We start from the raw sequence: 18,515 nt of genomic DNA, 5'->3' as shown, positions 1-18,515 counted from the left end.
GCTGTTCCTGGTTAACAAAAGGTCTATCTCTGTAGGGATCCTTTGTGTAACGTTGTCACACTTAGAATAACAATCTGAGCCTGTCAGTGGACTTTGCTCAGATTGAATGTGAGATTGATTCACCTGAATGCCCTTTTATTTTAATGAGTGCAGAATGTAAATGTGTAGTTAATATGCTAAACAACAGAAAATGACTGATGATAAACATATTGATAAGGTCGTTCTTAAATAAGATTAAAATCCACTCTGTAGTTTTCTAAATGCATCTGTAGGCTGAAGTTAATTTACTGTCAGACAGTCGGAGGACAAAAACGTTCAAGATAAACACGACGTTACAAAAATAACACATTGTTGGAAATCTGCAGCCGTTTCCAAATGTTCCCGTCAGCGCCCCACACTGAACATGCCAACACTCACATCTTTATATCAGTGGAATCAAGAGAGTAACATAACTGTACCTGAAGTCTGCATGCAAACTGTGACCACAGAGTGGAGCTCTGTTCCAGGGCAGAATGGGAGGTGCAGCCCCTCCCTCCCCCTCCTCCACCTGTGCAGGTGAGGCAGCTGTATAAAGGAGTCTTTCTCTGGGTGGAAACAGACTCCACACTGAGATCTTTGTCACCAACTGTCGGATTTCCAGCAGAAAGATGGAGACGCTGCTCGCACTCTGCATCGCTCTCACAATCAGCGCCCCAGGTAAGAAAAACACCTCAGCTCACCTGCGGCTTTATTTAATGTTTGTTTCACAGAAGAATGAAAAATTAAACATGAAGATAACAAAACAGGACCGAGATTTCTTTACAGACTGAATGTGGAGGGTAAAACACCTGAGGATGACGAAGTCTAGTAGGAGGACTCGTTCACTTAGAGTCTCGCAGGTTTAAGACTTTGTTTCTGCCTCCGACTAATAATTCTTTTGGTTAATTTATTTTCTAAATCATGGAACAAATAATTGTCTATAAAAGTGCAGAAAAGGTTAGAAAACAAAAGTTGGAGGTTAATCTTAACGGATTTATTTTCTGACGAGTTCAAAGGTTTTATTCTGAGACTCAGATTATTGTTTATTTTCCACAACAAAGTGACACCACAGAATGATTTACATTTAATAAAGATGCGCTTCTTTATTCCTCGTTCTTTAGTGTCCTCGACTACAACTCCTGCTGGCGTTACACCCGCCTCTCCATCAGCTACCATCAGTCAAAATGTCTCCACACTCGCTGTATCCATGACAAGTGCTCCTAATGTCAGCTCGACCAATGAACAAGCGACAACAGCCGCCAACAGCTCTACCTCTGCATCACCAGCGTCACCTGCATCACCAGTGTCACCTGCATCACCAGCGTCACCTGCATCACCTGCATCACCAGCGTCACCTGCATCACCTGCGTCTCCTGCGTCACCTGCGTCACCTGACCCCAACATGAACGCCACAACGGCCGCTAACGTCTCTTCAAACAGCACCGTACAAACCACCACAGATGCTTCTTCTGTAACCACTAACACCACTCAGGCTGCGACGGTCACTCAAGCAAACTCCACACCCACCATCACAACACTGTCTAATGTTACCATGGCAACATCAACTACAGCAGCAGCCAGCAGCGGCGGCGGTGTTCCTGGGTGGGGCATCGCTCTGCTGGTGCTGGCCGCTCTGGTTCTGCTGCTGCTCCTCCTGCTGCTGATCGCCCTGGTGAGTCCAGAGCCTTTTGTTCTTCTCTTTCAAGTCGGGATGTGGTTAGCCTAGCTTAGCACAAAGATTGAAAGCAGAGGGGAATTGTTAGCCTAGCTATGTCCACCACATGTCTGTCCCTGTTCCACTGTTCTCAGTTTTTGTGGCTTGTGTCTCCTATCCTCTAAAATTTTCCTTATAGTAACAGCTGCAACATAATCCTTGATGGGTCAAAGGTCGTCCACTAGAAGTTCTTGTTGTTTCCACTGACAGGCTCAGATTGTTATTCTAAGTGTGTGACAATATGACAGAAAGGATCCCTACAGAGATAGACCTTTTTGTTACAGAGGAAGATGATTGTTTTAACCACACACAGACGTTACATCGCTCTCTGCACACACACCAGACTCCATTCATAAAAACAGTGATTTTAGCTCACAGGACATGGGAGTCGCTGCTCTTCTGCTGCCTCGATCTCTCAGTTTGTTTGTGTTGTTGTGTGACTTTGGTGTTTTATATGTTTAGTTTGGATTCAAAAAATATTTGTCTCACACATAACAACATAAATCACCTAATCATCGAGGCAGCAGTAGGCCAACAACTCACGTGGTCATCAACATAAAATCAGTGTTTTTATGAATGGAGTCTGGTGTGTGTGCAGAGAGCGATGTAACGTCTGTGTGTGGTTAAAACAATCATCTTCCTCTGTAACAAAAAGGTCTATCTCTGTAGGGATCCTTTCTGTCATGTTGTCACACACTTAACAAAACATGAACTTTTAGTGGACGTGGCTGAAATCTGTTCCAATAAATCATTAAGACCTTTCAATGTACATATACTTAAACGTGCCCAGATTTACATAACATTATCTAAGCCAACCAATAAGCTACACACCTCCATGTTCATTGTGATGTTTAAATATTCAAAGACACTTTTGGAAAATGTCTGACAAAGTTTTCTCTCCAGCTGGTGTGGTGGTGCTGCTGTAGGGGGCGCCACAAAGACTTCAGTCCCTACGACGTACAGACCCACAGAGACGACATCCCTCTGTACACCACACACGGACGCTTCGGACGACCCAACGGGGAAGCATACGTAAGTAAAACATCTGGATATGGTCGATCCTGTCCAAGTAAAACTGGACAGGAAGATGGATTATCTGATCCCGGATAGAAAAAAGTGGAATTTAAAAATCTGGATAATTAATATCCATACCCAACACACACACACACACACACACACACACACACACACACACACACACACACACACACACACACACACACACACACACACACACACACACACACACACACACACGCAGGGCAGAGTGTGTTGGTGGTGTCTTTGTGTATGTAATGTGAAGCCTTTGACACAGTCTCTTCCTCACAGCAGAGAAGAGTTCATTTATTATAATAAGAATTGAATGTGACACCAGCACACCTTTAACATGGCGCTGCAGCAGAGTTCACCTGTCTGGTACACAGTGTGACGCGTGTATGATCTGGGTGGGTGTGTGTCGTCTCAGCAGGTTACTGTTTTCACCTGTTTGTGTTTTAATGAGTCACAGTCAACATTTACTCAGGAACATGCAGAAATGACGCCGACACATACTGTAATTTGATTAATGTCACCATGACAACAGGAAGTTAACAAAAGCCGTCAGTGGGTGTGACTTTAAGTGTTTGTTGACTTTAGTGCTAATGACTTTAGCTGTGTGATTAGCGCACACTGTGCATGCTAACGCAGGTCTGTTCATACACTGGTAAATCATTACTGTCACTCACAGATAAGAAGTTTTTAAACTAATTACATCTCTTAACAATAATAATAATAATTATTATTATTATAATAATAGTGTTTAATAGTTACATTAAGTATTCAGAGTCATACACTTGTTCTATTATATTTTAACAGGTGACACATGTATAATATCATTTACACACAGAAGTATGAAGTGACTGTATGGTTACATAATAAGACTGACATAATAGAGACAGTTCATCTATTACATATTATTATACATATTTGGTACTTTTATTAGTAACATTTGGTTATTACATAAATATTTTCTGCCAACTTTTATTTTTGTAGTTTAGTTTGAGTGTTTTTTATGCTAACTTAACTGTGACTATTAATAATACTTCACATTTAAACTGTTCTCTTAATCTAGGTAGCATCAGTAATTAAGTAGCTTAGCATTAATTACTCATATCTATGTATAAGTAACTAGTGAAAGTGGAACTAAAATCTAATATTAAAGTGTCAACATTAAAACGACATAAAAGTCAAAGAATCATTTTTTCGTCAAACTAACTGATAGAAGTTGTATAATTTAGTATCAGCAAAAATATATTTAACTACTGTTAACAACTGTTAGTTCAATGTTTCTACTTTTTAATTACGCATAAATACCTGTTAGTAACATGAGATTTATTCTTTGTTTCCATGTTTCTGTGCTGTAAATAAAACTACTTATTATTCATTTATTATAAGAAGCATCTTAATGACGTAAAACAAATAAGTCATGAATACTGATGTGTTACTGTGTTTGAATTATCTTAAGTAGTGATTGCAGAGTAATTATGGTAACTCTGCATCATAAACTAATTATCATGTCATCGATATGAACTTATCGTTCTATTGATAATTGCTGATTGGGTTTGTGTACGTGCTAGGTTCATTACACTTCAGAATATTAAAATACGTCGCAGCAAAAAGCAGACAAAGAAAATAAAAATAAACTTTCAACACTATAATATTACTAAAAACATATTTATTGACCAGCTGTGTGAAATAAGAATAGATCCAGGACGTGTTTAGCCTAGCTTAGCACAAAGACTGGAAGCGGATGGAAACTGCTAGCCTAGCAAAAAGGGACATTATGTGTCAAATTTATTTAAACCAAATCGTCTCTCTCCCCTCGACGCTCATGTCGTGTCTCATGTCTTACAGGACGAACAGGACAACCCGATGAAGAAGAGGACGAGCGTTTACACCATCAACCAGTAACAGTGATCCGTGAAGAACCAGCAGACAGAAGACGACACGATAATCCGGATTTATCTCATTATTATTATTTATTGTCTGTAAAGCACTGTGGAGCTCCGTTTATTACTTTATAAGAACGATCTTTTTTTAAATGATTCAAACTTTAAATTCTTATGATGAAAGATATTTATAATACTTATGAATTGTTTAATATTAAACTACATGTATTTTATATTGTCTTTTTTTATTTTCTCACAGCTGTTTTGTTCTAAATCATTTTTAAACATCAAGTAAAGATGAACTTTATTATTTATTTCCATCAGTGTAATTTGTTGTGTATCAGTAAAAATGTAATAAACAATATCACTATTAAAAAAGACGAGACACAGTTTAGCACAACGTAGAACAAGTAATTTAAGTTCCACTAAAGCAACATTAAACAGTATCTTTGTATGTATTTTAGCATTGGAATAATTAGACCAAATATTATGCGTATTAATGTTTTTAGATCACAATGACTCGTGCTTATGTTTAATTTAACAGTTACTTTTGTTTTGGTTTAAAAAGCTTGAGATGACTGACCCTGCTGTGTCTGCCAGCATGTTAAAACTCATCATACCGTCTACATGTTTGAACATTTCTGATATCATTAAACATGTTTGATCATATAATAACCTTTTCATGATATCAAATGTGTACTTACTAGTCCTTGTTCTTTTAATGTGTTGTGAGATGTATTTTTTTGCTATAATGTAGAAAAATCTGTCAGAGTTCCTGAGAATAAAACCCTTCAAACATTACACACTGATGTTTTATCCTTCAAATGAGTCTCACTGTTTGCACTATAAGGCAGCCCTCCTATTACCAGTATTACTATTGCTGAAATTATTACAAAACTAATGATTTCTTCCTCAAACATATTGAGCGGTTTAAGGAGTTTCTATGGAAGCCCTAAGCAGACATGCATCCATACATTTTTCTGGAGATCTTGATTTATTTATCTCGTTACGTCGAGATAACAAAGCTGGTTTTCTCGTGATAACAGGATCGCTTTCTGTCGGTGTAGAAAACAACAGGCCGGTCTCTGTGATATTACAGAGCAGGACATGCCGTGCTGCCATCGCCCACACGCTTCTGCAGCTCTGGAGATATGAGGTATGATCATCCGACGTTACGGTGGTGCAGCGCTGTTCTCCCGAGAGAACGAGATAAATAAGCAGCCAGGAATGACTCGTTATCACAGGAAAACTGAGTAAATAAAATGTATGAATGCATGTCCTCTTAGGGCTTCCGTAGTTTTCAATGTTCATGCTTACTTGACATAATGTGAATTACATTATACAGTATGTCATGTGTGCTATATTTTTAATAAATCCTGATTGATGAAAGATTTTTTACATCAACACGTGCCTGATAGACATTTATTAACATGAGACCATATTCATTGATCACTCATATTGATATTGTTATAATCATGGCATCAAGTACTTTTTTAAATACTTAATAAAGTGTTTTTATTGCTGCTGCTGGTGTTAATAATCATATTTCAGTTTGGCAGCAGCGTCCGCGTCCCAGTTTATTCTGTATTATGTTGTGAAGGAGGACATTTCCAGTCTGTAAGTGGATCCTCTTTGTTGCAGGTTCGATTCATTTTCCTCCAAAGTCCAGGTTTATTCTTCAGCTTGTGCACAAAGAGCTGAACAAAGACAGAAAGTGAAGACGAGGGGTGGAGCGAGGCGGGGCAGCTGAGGAATGTATGAATGTTTGATATGAGAGGGATGGAGCTGATATCAACATAAAGAGACGGGCACGGCTCAATGAGTCAACCAGAGAAATATTCAACCTGACTGAGAGCTCCTCGCATGTTTGTTTTATGTGACTACAAGTCATTACATAACTTTGAGATCGGCCAGTTATTCAGTTAATTTACGTTCCATCAAACAAGTTTAATGTTGAGGCTAGGTGTTAGCCGTTTGCCATCTAGTTGTGAGCTATTTATGATCCAACTGTAAGATAGCTGTGAGCTAGCTAAGCAACTTGTAAGATATTTAAGTAAGTTATGAACTAGGTGTAAGCTGGTTGTAGAGTAGGCTAGTTGAGCTACCTTGAAACCAGTTGGAAGCTAGCTGAGTTAGCTGTTCGGTACTTGAGCTAGTTTCCAGCTAGTTAAGATTGAGAGCCAGCTGAACAAGTTTGAATGTTATTGAGCTACTTGTAAGCTAGCTTAGTAACCACTTGAGCTGCTTCTAGATGGTTGAGACAGTTGTTTGGTGGCTGACTAAGTTGTAATGTTGTTGAGCTAGCTAGACATAGTTGCACACTAGCTAAGTTAGCTGTTACCACTTGAGCTGCTTGTAGGTAGCGAGTCGTTTGGTGGCCGTGCTACTTGGAAGCTAGCTGAGTTAGGCAATCAGTATAAGTTATTTGGAAGCAAGTGGTCCCTGTTTGGGTGTGTTTACCTTGATTGACTAACTACACCTCGGCTCCACCCCCTTCAGTCTGTGGGACCAAAGCATGATTTGACATATTCTCCTCCGAATCCTGTAAATTCAAACAATAAAAGACAGATGACAGGTTTCATGAAGAAGTATAAAGACTGATGACTGAGGAAAAGAGGCGGGGCTTCATAATGACCTGCTGTGACTCAGGTGTGTGATCAAAGGTAACACCTATTAGTGTTTAACAGGCGGCAGGGCTAGGCTGTTCTGTTGACTTTTACTTTAATCACCGCCTTCACCTGAGAGCTGATGCCCTGACACCTGACCTCTCTGTTGGCGGATCAAAGGTACTCAGGTAAACTGACACTTGAAGGTTTAGTTCGACTGTAAAGTAAATGATGAAACCAGGTTTTACATTAAGGTTCAGTGTTCTCCCCTGTCCTATCTTTAAATACATTCCCTCTGAGATTTGGTGGCGTAAAAGAATAAAGTAAAGGAAATACAAAAGTAAAATTGAGCTGCAATTTCTGAGTTAATCGAAAACTTGAAAACTTTTCAGCCTCTGAAATGTGAGAATTTGCTGCTTTTCCTTCTCGTCATTGATTATAAATGAAGAGTCTTTTGGTTTTGGACTTTTAGGGGCTGCAACAAACGATTAGCTGCGTAATTGATAAATCTGCTGATTTTTTTTTGAATAATGTTTACTCCATCAAACATCAGAGTTGACAAAGCAACAGTTTAAAACACAAAACTACAAATGCACAAAGTGACAAAATGAAGCAAATCCTCTGGTTTAAGCTTGTTTGAAAATTCACCGTAACAGTTAATCAATTATCAAAATATTAAGACTAATTATTTTTCAATTAATTAGTCTATACTTTGTTGCAGTTCCAAACTGTTGGTTGGACAAAAAAAAACAGATATTTAAAGACGTAATTTGAGCTCTGGAAAGTTGTGATGAGAAGTTTTTAAAAGTTGGTTGATTTATCGATTAATCATTAAAATCGGTAAGGCAAATAGATAATATAAATGATCGTTAGTTTGAGGCCTAAAATACAATACAAGATTAATTGTTTGTGTAGTTAGAAGTTTGAGCATTTAAGAGAACAAGGCGGTACATTTAAGCTAACCTTCACTACGTCACCTCCATAACAGCCAGACATTATCCATTTACTGTTCTGGAAAGACTCTGAGCTAAGAGTAGAACAGGACCACAGACAGACGGTATTTTACCTACCTGATTAGATTCTTCTGACGCCATTTATTTTCCAGACCAACACATTTTAATCACCCACACCTGCGTCTCTCGGGAAAATCTTTCTTTTGCGGCGCAATACCACCTTTGGCCACACAGGCTGCCGTTTACCAGCCATTGTAACTAAGAGGGGCGCTGTTTCACCGATTTAAAGAACTATGCATAAGAAGTATTTGATATATGACCAATAAAAACATGATAATAACCTTTAAATTAAAGTGACACTGAGACAAAATGTAACCTGAAGTGTATTTGTATTTAACCCTGTTAAACAAATAAATTAAAACAAAGACACACATTAAATTAATTAAATAATATTGAACAAACTCATTTAGTTTAATAACTGTTCCATCAATGTTTCAGTAATATCACCCACGTCATGGAAATGTACATAGTTTAGATTTCATAGATGGACAGAGAAGAGGTGGGACAATAAATTAAGAGTCTCTTATGTGAGAAAATGAATCATAACAAACTACATACTTTTACTCAAATGACACGGAAGTCAGAGTTTTTGACACCTAAAGGAAAAATATCTCTAATTCAACTGTTGGGATGTTTTTTGGTTTGTTCATTTATTATTCTTTTTTTTTTCTTAAAGTCTCAATATATTGAGATTTAAAAAAATAGAATCTGCCGATGAGAAACTCGGCATGTGTACGTTTGGATGGAGAATTCAGGCTCTAACACGTTGCTGCCCCCTGGTGGCCAGGAGCCTCAGGCGTGTCAGTCAGAGAGTCTTATGTTTCAGCTGTGTTTTATTGAAAAAACAAGGCAGAGAATCAACATACATTAAATTAAGCCACAGTCATTTCCTGGGTCAGGACTGTCATGGGGGGTCAGAGGTCAGAGGCCAGGGGTCTCCAGGCTCTTCAGCCACAGCTCTAGGGCATACTTGGTCCCGGTGCTGACCCGCTCCACGTCTGGGCCGCTGGACGGTGCCCGACTGATGAACACCGTCAGAGGCAGAGTGGAGTCACTCAGAGCTCCACCTGTGGAAACCTGCGTCACACTACACACACAGCAGGAAGGTCAAAGGTCACAGTAATCTCATCACACCACTGTCACTTTGATCCTGGGGTTCTGCCTTCACTTGGTCTTGTTTGGTTCATATCTTTACTTCTTATTTACTCTTTACACCAACAGGGCCACGCCTACTTTGTTTGTTACGACACGCCCACTTTTCAGCATCCTAACCACATAAATCCCACACACTGTGTCCTGCCTGCATTTCCTGTTTCATTTCAAAATGCTTTTTCAGCTCGACATTATTACCTGATGCTGCTCGGCAGGTCGTCCAGCTGAAGCTCGGCGTCCTCTCCGTCCACAGCGGACACGATGGCTCTGACCAGCTGCCTGTCGGCCCACAGACAGGCGCTGACCTCGGCAGGGGACGGGCTCAGAGAGGCCTGCAGGACAATTACACAACTTTTAAATCAGTTTTAAACCAAGTTTTAAGTCTTTTGTGTTTTGCAGGTTTGTCTCTGTAGGCTCAGTCCCGTAGGATGTACACAGTGCTTTCTGCTTGCTGTTAGAGTTATTGTGTACAAACACAACTCGATTCATTTAACAAGGTTGTATTTTACTGAGAACATTTTGAAGTAAATGAATATTTTTATACTCTCTTTATGTAATTGTTTTTGTATATGTTGGCCCCAGACAGGGCTGCACATAAGGGGGGAAAAGACTTTTGCAAAGGGGTCAGAGTAGCACAGAGACCGCTCAAACACACGCGTGAGACGGGCTGAATGAATGAGGAAGTCGAATGAAGGTTCAGCCTCTGCTGGACTATTAACCATCCCCACATCACGCCTCAGCACCATGGGTGCCCGAGCCTTCAGCTGCTCGGCACCCAGACTATGGAACTCCCTCCCCCCACACATAAGACAGTCAGACTCCATCACAACATTCAAATCCAAACTCAAAACCCACCTGTTCAAACTGGCATATTCACTCTGACACTGTGCACTTCACTTGTTTTAGGTTGTTGTCTGGTTTTAATAATGTTTGAAGTTTTATTGTATGCTTTTATTTCCTGTAAGGTGACCTTGGGTGACTAGAAAGGCACCATCAAATAAACTTTATTATTATTATTATTATTATTTTATATTCTAGAGGGAGCAGACGGAGCGAAACTCTGAGTTTCCTGAAGAAAACCTGCTCCCGACCAGGTGAGGTTCACAGACACAGTTACCATAGTAACCAACTCAGAGTTAAAGTTACCTCTCTTTCTGAAACGGCAAACCAGAGGTTTCCCTCATTTCAGGGTAAACAAACCCGGGGTTTTCACAGACCCGCTTTCTGAAACGGACCCCAGGTTTGAAACGAAGCTCACAGAAACAAACTTCAATGCACACGTTAAAACAAAAACTGAAGTTACTGATACAAAAGTTTGCTTAGAGTGTCAGTGATATAATATTCCATAAAGCAGGGAGAAAACTACTGCAGACAGAGCACCATTAAGATGTCATGGTCGAACATCTTCTTCTGGAGCATCAAGCGTCCACAGAGAGCCTGAGACACTAAGCTCACCTGTAGCTGCAGGTGGGAGAGCGAGGAGTGCAGCAGCATGTAGATGACGATGTGATGTCTCTGAGGGAGTCCTCTGGACAGCATGGGGGGGTACGAGGACTGACAGACACACACAAAGACAGAGGCTGGATAGTGAACCTTTAACTACACACACGTCTGTGCACTTATTAAAGCTGCTGATGGTCTCTGTCTCCTCCAGATGTTGAGATGAATAACAGCTTCACCTCCAGCTTCAGCATGTGTTTAGCCTACTTTAGCTTAGCACAAAGGCTGGAAGCAAAGGGAAACTGTTCACCTAGCTCCTGAGAAAAAGAACTGAAAGAAATCTGGGTTATTTTGCTCAAACTTCAAGCTGTACTTACAGCTGTGAATACATGTATTATTATTTATCATTTTAACTTGCTGCCTCGCCTGTGCTCTGATGACGCTGTTGTACTATTTAGTCCGAATGTCTAGTTTTTGTGACACTAGTTTTGGTATTTGTCTCTTTTCAACCTGTCTGACTCTCAGAGTTTAACCTGTCTCACCTCCCAGAGTCCCAGAATCTTTGGAGAAACTTCCTCTGCTTCCAGTTCCAGTCCAGTTTCCTCCTTCAGCTCCCTGAGGCCGGCATCCAGCAGCTACTCACCACAAAAATAACGTTTACTATGCCGTGATTGACCCTTAGTAAATACTGTGTCCAGCTGTCAAATTAAATCATGTTTACAAAAGGAAAATGATTTACCGTCTCATCTGGCTCAAGATGGCCGCCTACAAAAACAATCATGATCGTGATCAATAAAAACCAGAAGCACATAAGTTATTTGTTATTACAGTATTTCAGTACAAACACATTCAATCCTACATTTCCCATAATGCACCCCTCTAACAGACATCAGTGAGAGTCAGACCTGGAGGAACCCAGACGCTGGGAAATATCCGGAGCTCCTTCGCCCTCCGTGTGAGTAACACTCTCTGATTGGTTGTCTGCAGGATGATGGCCACGCCCACATCTATGCCACGCTGCTGGATGTCCAATGGGATCGCAGCTGCCTCCGTGACTGACAGATGTTTGATGGGACAGAAGACGGGCCTCTGGGAGAGAAAAGGCAACAGGATTGTTACAGAGATGGAGGGTTAATTATGAAGCTAGAGGGGTAGTTATCAAAAACAGAGGGGTAAATAAAAAACAGAGGGGTAGTTATTAAAAACAGAGCGGTTAATATTAATAACAGAGGGGTAGTTATAGTTATTAATAACAGAGGGGTAGTTGTTCTGTATTCATATTGTGTGTCTGACCTTCAGAGGAATCATTCGTCCTTTGTCTCCTCTGTAAAGGATGAACTGGTTTTTCTCCAGTGAGCAGTTCACCTCCACCTCGTCGTCCCCACAGTCACTGAAGTGATCTGTGATACTCTAAAAACAGCAGAAGAAGAAATATTACAGAAGACAAAGTGATTCCAGGTAGAACATGTTGATATAAGTAAGGGATAATTTATAGTGAGCAGGTTGATATCGCAGAATGGAACCCGACATTCTCCACTGTTCTCGTCTGTTTTTTTCCTGATGTAATCAGACGGACGTCAAATTTACCGGACTTCTTTCAGCGGATTGATTTGATTAGTTAGTCCTCCGGATTGTGTGACTACAGCCTCATCTCTAGCAACGGTCTGTTCTTCTTAACAACAGTCTGTTATCAAGAAATAACAGACCTCAGAATAAATTATTAACACAGCCGTGTAATAATGTAATATAGTGTTAAGAAAAATGACAAACTGGTCCTTTAAATAATTGTATAACTAGCTCTGACCTGGACAAACTGAGCTCGTTGTGGAGCTGCTCGGTCTTTACAAACATGAACCAGGATCCTCCTCACTTTGTCCATGATGCTGCGTCACCTGACCGGAGCTGGAAGTTAAGAACAAACAGGAAGTCTGTTAGTGCTTCCGATTCTAGAACACCGAGCAGATTTACAACATTATTTGGTGTATATAATAAGTGGGCGTTGCCATCATGACATTACCCTTGGACTTGGTTTGTGGACTACCAATTTAACACCTGGAGTTTGACACTCTGACTGTGAGCCAGAAGTGTCATCTATCAACCCAACCCCCCTTCAGCCCGTAAGAAAATAATAAAATAAGAGACAGGTGGTGCAAATGTAAACATGATGAGAGTTAGTGCAAATCTAGCTTTGTTAGTAAGATTGATCTATAATTCACTGCAACTTTGATATAAATGTGGATGCTTCTTCACTGAATAAATGAACAGCCCACTCCTTAAAAACTAGAGATTGAGACCATAAACTCATTAGGAACATGTTTACTGAGGGAATAAATCAAGAGTGAAGTACCACCATTTTCTCATAGACTTCAGAGGCTATGATTTAAGGTTTTTCACGCACATTATACATATCACTTTTAGGGGGGGTGATTGCAATCTATTCTGAGAGCTGCTGTTGGTTTAGTTGGTAAAAACTCTTCATACACGTCTACATACAGGAGCAGTTAACATGCGGCCAACACACCGGACTGACCCTAACTACCAAACTAAGCAAACAAGTAGGTTTATGGTTGACTGAACTATGAACTACAAACATGAACAGCTAACTGTAGCTAAGATTAAACACCGCTAACAGCTTCTTTTAGCGGAGATTTAAAAAAAAAAACAGTAGAATTTTCTACATTAACGTCTGCACGTTTTAATATCCGTATTTCTACTCATATTGTACGAATAAACACAGAAGCAGGAAGACTCGAAACCTACTAACAGAAGAGTGACGCCAGCTAACGTCTTTCCGGTCATTTTAGCCGTATCCGACATCCGGTTACTGCCTTCAAAGTAAAAGCACACAGCCTGGTTCTCACGATGTCGTACAAAAAATACGTTTCTAAGTGCTGAAATTCACGGTTGTTTACTGAAATGATTCATAGAGATTTCCTACTTAGTTCATTTTTGTTGATCAACGTTTATCAGTGTAGTGAACCCCGATTTTTTTTAAGTAAGAACAAACAGTGTGGAAAAAAAAATCTTCAGTTTATTGAATTATCAGAGTACAGACAGAAAAGCTTCAGAAACAAATAGAAACACAGAAGCCTCTCTCAGTTCAGACTTTGTCATCTCATATCAAAATAAATGGCTCCATTTTATGGCAATATTTACCTATTTTCTTCTGGCAACAATTTAACTGTCAGAATTATTCTAAATTCATGGTACAGTAGGAGTTGTCATTGAGATTAATTTATTATATAAGTGTGATTTAGTGATAAAGTAAGGTGCTCACAGTCAGATATTTTGTACCTTTCACGTTAAGTGAGAAAATCAAAGCCTTCAAATGCATTTAGACCAATCATCAAAACTGTAATAAGTCATTTTATATTGAATCATCATCAATCCATCCCTTATCTATACAGCTGGAACTGTTAATGGTCGCAGGGTTTAAAAATAATATTGCACATTATTTAATTTTTTTGTATCTATTTAAGATCCTCCTTTGTGATACTGGCACAACGTCACCAAACTCCCTTCAAAAAATGTCCATTTAATTTTACCATACTTGGAGAACGATTCAATTATCAGTTTAAAGTTTTCAACTGGTCAGTTTTTCATTTAGTGTCTTCAGAGGAATTCTGCATTAAAGTGAAATGTACCAACTTTACTTTCTGATATCTGAGCAAACATCCATCAAAGAGGAATGCTGCGAGTCTGAATCATCTCATCCATATTTAATACAATCAAAATCTAGCTAATTAACCCTGAAATTACCCACAATGCAGTGTAGCAAGATTTCGACTCTGACCCCTGTCACAGAGACAAAGCATCAAAATTCAACAGCAAAGAAAGAAACAGTTGGAAAGATGGTTACAGATTATAATGACAGGCAGAGTCAGAGTGTGGTATATCTCCTGTCGTACTCCGGTTGTATTAATAGTGGTATTTATAGTAGTATTCCCAGTCTCCCTCCTCAGGGGGAGTATGGCGGCGATGGGCAGGTTTCCTCGCCATCGCTGTCCAACAGGGCCACATCGCTGTCGGACAATGAGGCTGCAACACCCAGAGTAGAGCTGCAACCATCAACCATCACCTGGAGGTCAGAGGTCAAAACAAAAACTCATTATTAATCACTGTCTATCTTTGTCATGTCAATAGAGAATTTGTACCTGTAGGAGACAAATCTGAGAAGCTGAGAAGGTCCAAACTGAATCCAACATTTCCCATAATGCACCTGGACAGTGCCTCTCACGACAGCTTCACTGTCTGGTGAAAAAAACTAAATACTGTCACTCTAGTTTCCTAATGTGTAAGACTGCAGCTGATGTTAGCCTGTTGGAGAAGCTAACATTGATCTCAGCCCTACCAACATTGAGTTTTAACTTCCTGTCTACAGCAGCATATGCCTCAACCACTCAACCATCAGATATTTTTTTTCTTTTGTTGAAATAAACTGTCTAACCTTGACAGTAGAGTTGCTGCCACAGCGTCTGAGGGCTTTGCCACAGAAAACACAGACAGTGATGGCGACACAGATCTGCAGGACGAGCAGAACCATGAAGAGACCGAGCAGTCCGTACACAGACACCTGAAACACATCAAGAAAAAAACACCATGTTTAATGCAGGAAACACACACTTGTTTGATCAAAATGTACGTTTGTGTTTATACACAGCTGAGACCTGTGGACCGGAGTAATACACTTACATCCAGGGTCCACATCCCTCTGGTGCATTGCTCACAGAGCCGCTCAGAAGGGGGGCCATCAGCCAGCAGGAAGGAGGTGTAGGCCACCCCTGCCAGGCCGAACACGATGCTGATCACGTTCCAAGACAGACACGCCTGTACCTGTAGCGGCAGCAAACACACACAGACTCAAACTGTGATCTGATTCACAAACCATCAGAGGAACACATGAGTGTGATTTCAAGTTTTAGTTTGATCCATTTACGAAAATCTCTGGAAAATATGCAGAATTATTCCACAAAAAAAGCAAGTAAAGAAGAGATTAGAGAGATGTTTTTTTCTTCATTATGATGAGATGAAGTGAACTCACATGTTTGACTGAGTTCTTTCTCGCTGCCGCCACAGCCAGAGAGCCGGAGATGACGAACTGAAGGACAGCAGAGACACACGTTTATTAATCTCTTTGTTTTAAGTATTCTCGCTGGTGGTTTTTAATCTGTGACTGGTTGTGAGTGAGTAAAGTTTCCGTACACAGACAGCGAGGCAGAACGGAGCGTGGCCCAACAGGAGTGGAGAGAAGGTGGCAGTCAGACTGAACAGGATACACAGCACGCCGATGAAGATCTGAACAATCTGTAAACACACACAAAGTTTTCTCCATTACTCAAAACTATAACAGAGGCGGAGGAAGCTCTCAGACCCTCTATTAAAAGAGGTATTCTGGTATCTTCAAACCTGGACCCTAATTTTTACATATTTTGGGACTTCTTCATCCACGAGTTTGAAGACTAAAATTTGGTCAGTCAGCTTCAGGCTACGTCCGAATGATCACATTTCAAATGAAAACACTTTACATCCACTCACCCCTAGGCCCCGTGGCTCCCCCCGCTGGAAGGTGGCGGTCATGTCGTCCACCTTTGTAGGGGAGGGCGTGGCAGGACGTGGGGCTTGTGTGACTGGGGCCTGTGTGGAGGTAGCAGCAGCAGCCTGGAGGGGGATAGCCTTTTCATCCTGAGGGATGACCTGAGTGACCACCACCACTCCACCGACTGTGGTGATGGACGTGGACGTCATGATGGAGGTCAGAGTTCACAAAAACTGGGGGAAAAAAAATAAATAAAAGTTATATATTATGCATTAATGTGGTCATGAGTGTAATGTATACTGCTGGATAGTTTAATCTATAATAACATGTCACCATTTATTAGTAGATTATATTTTCTTTTATAATGTGAATCAACAATGTAACTCAATATGTCAGATAAATGTAGTGCAGTAAAAAGTCCCATATTTCCCTCTGATGTGTGGCGAAGTAGAAGTAGAAAGTGGCATAAAAAGAAAAGACTGAAATGAAGTACAAAATGTGAAATATTTCTTCTGTTACAGTTACAGTAATTGTCTGAACTGAAATCATCTCTGCGCTTGAAAAGAGGATTCGTTTCTTTGCATGTGAAACAATGCCACTGCTGGTCTGTATGTCAATCATATGAATTTTAAGACGAGATAAATAAAGGATTCTTTTACAAGAATACCCCATGGAATCATGTTAGCGCTCAAAACGCGATCCAACGAGCATCTACACCTCCTGATAAACAGAGAAATCTTCTATTATCTGACTTTTACTCGGGGTCTGGTTTACACTTCCAGGAAGTGATTATTTCCAAGAGTGAATGTTCGTTTAACTTAACTGTCAAATGCCGCCGCTACAATATCACAAGTGCCATCATAGTTCATAATGTTTCGTGGTATTAAAAGAGACTTTATTCACGTATACGTATTTTGCTGCTAGCTAAACTAGCTAACATAAACAATACATCTGGAAGTGATAGTGACGCAGTATCGTTAGCCTAGTTATCAACATGCTGACTAATGGACCATAAAGGCTGATAAAAGTAGAAATCAACTTTTAAATGTTTTAAAATGAATTAATGGAATTATTCTATTATTTTCGAGGTATTTACCCGTAGTTTAAATCGCTGCTTGTAGACGGAGTTGCGGAAGCTTTCTGAAGTTGTCTTTCGATTCTTCTGGCTTGGAAATATGCTGCCTTCAAGTGCTTAATGCAAACTCGTTAATCTGAAATACCAGCCAAACAAGGTACTATCGACAGTGAAAATTAATACAAAGATACAAATTTCTGGTTACGTCATTAGAAATTACTCGACTGACTGTGAGTCGTTTGATCTAAAATTAAAATATACGTAACATATTTAACAATATAACTTACGTACACTTCAGAGAGACACATAAACACACCAGTGTTTCATTGTAATGGTCAATTTAAACATAAACTACTCTTACCTCCAATGCGACAACGGACGTCAAAGAAATTGGGTTTCTTCCATCGCTGTGAATGATGTGTACACAATAAAATAACACAAAAGGGCACAGTTTTGGGAGCTGTGTTTTCAGATTGTTATTATTCCGATAATGTGAAGGCAGCGCAGACATATCCACAGCAACAATTCCGAGAATCCACGTCCGGCAGGCACCACCTCCAGCTTTATTTACTGAGAGAGACACTGCAGCGCTGAAACGAACCTGTTTGACGATAAATAATGACCCAAATAAAAATCAGAGGTCGGATTATTAGCTCCACACTGATCCTGCATTTTGTAATGTGTTATAAATCCCTCTGTCAAATGGAAGATAGAGGCTGTGTATATTTTTAGACGAATATCTACCCGGATACAAAATAAATTGAAAAAGAAATTTAAAAGAAATAATGTTGGAGAAAGAGGAATATTCCAGTGAAAATCGCTTGATTCAATGGTAAAAAGAAAACAAATCAAAATACATAGGATTTCAATTTGTTCTTTTTCTTCCTTGATTGAGTGTTTGTATTCTGCATTTCTCACCGTTTGTTCCCAGATGTTTTGACGTTACACAACATACAAGATATATGTTGTATCAAAATATATCTTCATTTGTAATTCCTTCAGTGTGGTTGGGTCACTCTGGAAAACATTTGAAG

At 39.9% G+C, this 18,515-nt stretch overlaps 2 protein-coding genes across 4 annotated transcripts; both read right to left on the bottom strand.

Moving 5' to 3' along the window:
* Window positions 1-8,710: 8,710 nt before the first annotated feature.
* On the bottom strand, window positions 8,711-13,659 carry nudt17 (nudix (nucleoside diphosphate linked moiety X)-type motif 17). Of its 3 annotated transcripts, XM_069656335.1 has the most exons (9): window positions 13,635-13,659; window positions 12,675-12,772; window positions 12,164-12,280; window positions 11,776-11,959; window positions 11,610-11,635; window positions 11,413-11,505; window positions 10,886-10,984; window positions 9,629-9,762; window positions 8,711-9,365 (listed from the first exon to the last, which is right to left on the bottom strand). In XM_069656335.1, the coding sequence occupies exons 2-9, from the start codon at window positions 12,747-12,749 to the stop codon at window positions 9,200-9,202; spliced, it is 894 nt and encodes a 297-aa protein (XP_069512436.1). In that variant the 5' UTR covers window positions 12,750-12,772; window positions 13,635-13,659; the 3' UTR covers window positions 8,711-9,199. The 3 variants fall into 3 exon arrangements, with proteins under 3 accessions (XP_069512436.1, XP_069512435.1, XP_069512437.1); XM_069656334.1 differs by lacking the exon at window positions 13,635-13,659 and having other exon boundaries at window positions 12,675-13,497; XM_069656336.1 differs by lacking the exon at window positions 13,635-13,659 and having other exon boundaries at window positions 12,741-12,772.
* A 222-nt stretch (window positions 13,660-13,881) lies between these two features.
* On the bottom strand, window positions 13,882-17,589 carry LOC138584060 (high affinity immunoglobulin epsilon receptor subunit beta-like). Its single transcript, XM_069656191.1, has 7 exons — window positions 17,503-17,589; window positions 16,406-16,639; window positions 16,073-16,174; window positions 15,912-15,968; window positions 15,563-15,703; window positions 15,318-15,443; window positions 13,882-14,948 (listed from the first exon to the last, which is right to left on the bottom strand). The coding sequence occupies exons 2-7, from the start codon at window positions 16,613-16,615 to the stop codon at window positions 14,829-14,831; spliced, it is 756 nt and encodes a 251-aa protein (XP_069512292.1). The 5' UTR covers window positions 16,616-16,639; window positions 17,503-17,589; the 3' UTR covers window positions 13,882-14,828.
* Between the last annotated feature and the right edge of the window lie 926 nt (window positions 17,590-18,515).

This window comes from Semicossyphus pulcher, unplaced genomic scaffold, assembly GCF_022749685.1.
Source record: "Semicossyphus pulcher isolate SPU_LCO1_2020_fin unplaced genomic scaffold, fSemPul1.0.p SCAF_9, whole genome shotgun sequence".
In the NCBI taxonomy this organism is placed as follows: Eukaryota; Metazoa; Chordata; class Actinopteri; order Labriformes; family Labridae; genus Semicossyphus; species Semicossyphus pulcher.
Note: the sequence above shows the minus strand (reverse complement) of the source record. Positions and strands in the feature narration are given on the sequence as shown.